Source organism: Cibotium barometz, chromosome 21 (assembly GCF_041138505.1).
Source record: "Cibotium barometz isolate CiBa-2024 chromosome 21, ASM4113850v1, whole genome shotgun sequence".
In the NCBI taxonomy this organism is placed as follows: domain Eukaryota; kingdom Viridiplantae; phylum Streptophyta; class Polypodiopsida; order Cyatheales; family Cibotiaceae; genus Cibotium; species Cibotium barometz.
The window spans coordinates 46,023,297-46,028,296 of record NC_141066.1 but is presented as its reverse complement, the minus strand read 5'-3'; the positions used below and the strand labels follow the sequence as shown (position 1 = coordinate 46,028,296).

The following is a 5,000-nucleotide window of genomic DNA, read 5'->3' as shown; positions in this document are numbered from 1 at the left end:
ACGTAATGTGATCTTTGAGCATTGCAAGTGTCCACTTATCATCAGAGGCTATCTATCCCTTGACCACGCCATCCGAGAGAGAGCCCGCAAGTGCAAGTGTCCGAGCATCATACTCTTACCAGAGTGGTTGTGTGCTAGCAAACAGGACGCTGCTTTTCCACCAATCACCCGAAGGAGAGCACCGCTATTTTCTTGAACCTCGCCACAATATGTTTTCCTCACCATCTGCTTCACAAGGTCCTCCACCAATAGGTGTTTCGGGTAAAAACACCACATTCTCCAGAGCCTTTATGGAAGTATGTGACAGAGAAAGGTGCATTTGGTAAAGGTGGGACCAAAAAATGGGCTTGCTCATTTTGTAATCGAGAGTTTGGAGGATCCTATCCTCGTGTGCGCGCATTTGTTGGGGATCACAAAGGAGGGGATCCAACTTTGTTCGAAGGTTTCACCAGAAGACAAGGCACGTATGGCTAGAGAAGAGCATGAAAGTGCTAGCAAAAAGAAGCAGAAGATCACTCATGCTACACATGCGTCCGGGAAGCAATCCTTGTCGCAGCCTTCGGTGGAAAGTATGTTTCAAAATGCGTCTAGAGAAGAAGTGGACGAGGCAATGGCTCGCTGTTTCTATGCTAATGGTTTGTCCTTTACTCTTGCCCGTTCTCCATACTTTCACGCCATGGTTTCTGCTATTTCTTCTTTTGGGAAGGGTTATAAAGCCCCAAACTATGAGAAATTGCGGACCACGCTCTTGGAGAAGGAGCGAGAAAGAGTGGCTACTTCCCTCTGTCCAGTGGAGGCAAGTTGGGCGGAGTATGGCTGCTCCATCATTTCAGATGGGTGGACAGATACAGCGAAGAGGCCTTTGCTTAATTTCATGGTGTCAAACTCTCATGGAGTATTGTTCAAGAAGTCCGTGGACACAAGTGGGAACCAGAAGACAGCAGAATTCATAGCGCAGCTTCTCAAGGAGATTATTATGGAGGTTGGCCCTAAAAACGTGGTTCAAGTGATCACAGACAATGCAGCAAATTGCAAGTTGGCCGGTCAACTCATCAAAGAGGAATTCCAGCACATCTTCTGGACTCCTTGTGCAAATCATTGCTTGAATCTTTTACTCAAAGACTTATCTATAATTGAGTGGATGAATACAGCTATAAACAACGGTAAGAATGTGCAGCAATTCATAGCCAATCATGATGCTACGAGGGCAATGTTTAGCAAGCATTCCAAGCTTAAGCTCATAAGAGCAGGCGATACCAGGTTTGCCTCAAACTTCCTTATGCTCCATCGACTTGCCAAGGTGAAGGAACCCTTGAAGCATCTTGTCACAAGTCAGGAGTGGGAGAAATGGAAGAGCCAAAGCAATTCTGCTCAGGAGGTAGAGGATCAAATTCTTTCAGCTGCATTTTGGGAGGGGATTGAAAAATATGTAAAGGTCTGTTGGCCAATTATGGCCATGCTTCGCATTGTTGACAGAGACGAGCCATGCATGGGCATTGTGTATGAGGGCATTGACCAGGCACTTGAGAAAATCAAGGAGAAGCTCTTGGAGTATACAATGGTGAAGCAATGTACGAAGAAATTCGTGCAATTGCAGAATACAGGTGGAATATGCTTCATTCTCCCCTTCATGCCACTGCCTTTCTTCTCAATCCTATGTTGTTCTTAAAGAATGCACATAAGGATAAGGAAATCATGAGAGGATGGAGGCATACCTTGGACAGGATATGTCAGAATGCCAATGAAAGGACTATCTACAAGGCTCAATTGGCAAGATACATTGGGAAGCAGGATGATTTTGCAGACATTGACGCTCCTGGGGACATGCTAAAGTTATCTCCTGTTGCATGGTGGCAAATGTATGGTGTAGGTACTCCTCAATTGCAAAGATTAGCTATAACTCTCTTGTCTCAAGTTTCGAGTGCATCCGCTTGTGAGCGGAATTGATCTACATATGGCTTCATACACTCCATCAAGCGCAATCGCCTTGGCCATAAGATGGCAGAGGATTTGGTATATGTCCATAGTACCCTCAAGTTAACCTCTCGAAAAGATTCATCATATAAGATGGGTCCATGTCATCAATGGGATGTCATAGAAGAAGATCCCATAGATGAATGGTCTGAGCAACAAGTTGATGTAGAAGACTTGACTCCAATGTCTTGATCTATGAAATTTGAGACTTCTTTATTCTTTTTGCCTATGTCAATTTTCAATATAATGTTCTTTAATGTCATGTTAAAACTCATCCTACCCCCGACGTTTCCTACTACCTATGCTCACCGTTTCCTTTGCCGTTTCGACGTTCGTCGTTTCCTTGCCAAAAACGTTTCGTGTGACTTAGGTGTGTACATATATTTATCTGTGTACTGTGTATATATAATACATATATATATTACATGTGTTATACATATATATGTATACACATATATACATATATGTATATGTATGTATATATATATATATATATATACATATATATGTATACATATATATATGTATATATGTATATATGTATACATATACACACACATATGTAATACATATATATGTATACATACATATATGTATATATATGTATATATATATATATACACATATATACATATATGTATATGTATGTATACACATATAGACATTTATACATGTATACACATATATACATATATATGTACACACACACACACACACACACACATATATATATATACACACACAAATATATATATATACACACACATATATGTATATGTGTACATATATATATATATCTGTGTACTGTGTACATATACATATATATGTGTGTGTACTGTGTACATATACATATATATGTAGTGTGTGTGTGTACTGTGTACATATATATATCTGTGTGTATTGTGTGTACATATATTTATCTGTGTGTACTGTGTACATATACATATATGATCATATACATGTGTTATACATATATATGTATAACACATGTATATGATCATATACATGTGTTATACATATATATGTATAACACATATATCTGTGTACTGTGTACATATACATATATATGTGTGTGTACTGTGTACATATACATATATATGTAGTGTGTGTGTGTACTGTGTACATATATATATCTGTGTGTATTGTGTGTACATATATTTATCTGTGTGTACTGTGTACATATACATATATGATCATATACATGTGTTATACATATATATGTATAGCATATATGTGTGTGTGTGTGTGTGTGTGTGTATATATATATATATATATATATATATATACACACATATGTAATACATATATACATATACATATGTGTTATACATATATATGTATTATATATGTATATATATATATATATATATATATATATATATATATATATATATATATGTAATACATATATATTTATACATATATGTATACTGTATATACATATATATAAATACATAACGTCAGAAAAATCTTAACTTACGAATTGAGAGATTTGAGAAAGAAATAATAGTAAAGAAGGACAAAGACAAAAACAAAGCATTTGAAAGATCAAAAATAAATAAACTAACAAACCCAACTACTAAGGAGAGGAAATAAAAAGATAATATCAAACAAAGACTTTTAATTAAAACATTAACAAAAAACAAACAAAAAACAAAAAGCAAAATAGCAAAACAGAGAACTATAAACTTTAGACCTAAAGCACTAAGAGCTAGAACCAAACATTAAGCTAAACTTTTAAAAGACTTCGACTCAAAAGTGCAACCATTAACTCCAATGTCTATCCGAACATGACGTGTAGGTTCATCAATTCTATCATGCATAGCATGGACAATAAGCTATGACATCTCTACTCACGTCATCAGTGCCCAAGAGTAGGTGCAGGTTTTTATAAGGATAGTCCAAAAGAACATGCTTTATAAAACCAGTGAACTGAGTTTCTATCACTCTCCAGAGGTGATGGGCATACTCAGCCATGATAGAGACTAGCACCCAAAGTCTGCTCGAAGATATATCAACAAACAATTACAAAACATAGGAAAGAACCAAACTAAGTCTGTATTAAGCTAGAGCAAGAAAGAAAAAGAGTAAACAAGGCCTACTCTAAGTTAAAACAACAAACCCTACTCTAAGCTAGAACAAGCCACTTTTACAAAAAAGAGCATTGAATTATGAATTAAGTGGACTTTTCAGCTCCCCACTTCTATAAAACTTACTCCTTATCATTTTAAACATTCCAAAAGCTGAATACCAAAGATAAACTTACTATGATTCATGAAAGAACGAACCTTTTTCAAAATCTTATTGAAACTATAACCTTTTTCGATAAGTAGCAAAATAAGATGGCATGATTGAGAGATAAAGGCAAATTTAGTAGAGCAAAGATGAGAGAATCTAAAAAGTTGAGAGCAAATAACACCATACTTAGCTATATCAAAAATATTGGAAGAAAAGTGTGGCATCCGAATGATCTTTAAGTTAGCATATTCAAGTTGTAAGCGTTTGTTATAAATATCTACTATGAAGCCTGAAGATGATTGAGTGATCTTAAGGTCTAAAAAAGCACAACTATCGCTATTCGAGGTGCGGTTAAGTTCGCAAAATTCCTTGGGATAGATCCCTCCACCTAAGGAATTTGGACTGATATACAAAAACTCTTGAAAGGATGTCGGGAACGAAGAGGTCATCTACAAAACGTCTAACATTACAAAGTTTGTGAAGAAAGACAAGACAAGTATTAGCAGAAATAAGACGTTGCATAAAATCAAATTCATAAGATAAAAATTAGCAAGAAAGACGGCACAATTGGTACCCATGGGAATACCAATTGCTTGCTTTAATAAAGAATCGCCTAAGGATATATAAAGGTTATCTAGGAGAAAATCTAACCAAGTACAAATGTCATCTTTGTCTACAATTTTGGTGAATCTTTTCTCTTATATATGTGTACATACATATATATATCTATGTGTACTATGTACATATACATATATATATATATCTGTGTGTACTGTGTACATATATAT

General features: G+C 35.7%; 2 protein-coding genes across 3 annotated transcripts in view; one reads left to right on the top strand and one right to left on the bottom strand.

The window, feature by feature from the left end:
* The window catches only part of LOC147627231 (acireductone dioxygenase 3-like), a 26,275-nt gene that overhangs the window by 17,760 nt on the left and 3,515 nt on the right, over nucleotides 1-5,000 (bottom strand). The gene's annotated exons all lie outside the window — the stretch shown is intronic.
* LOC147627232 (uncharacterized) lies at nucleotides 467-1,947 on the top strand. Its single transcript, XM_086816064.1, has 2 exons — nucleotides 467-1,561; nucleotides 1,672-1,947. The coding sequence occupies exons 1-2, from the start codon at nucleotides 467-469 to the stop codon at nucleotides 1,945-1,947; spliced, it is 1,371 nt and encodes a 456-aa protein (XP_086672190.1).

Excerpts from the sequence above, each read along its gene's own strand:
- LOC147627232 (XM_086816064.1), top strand. The coding sequence starts at position 467 with ATGGCTAGAGAAGAGCATGAAAGTGCTAGCAAAAAGAAGCAGAAGATC. Across the intron at positions 1,562-1,671 it reads AGCTCTTGGAGTATACAATG|AATGCACATAAGGATAAGGA; the intron begins GTGAAGCAATGT and ends TTGTTCTTAAAG.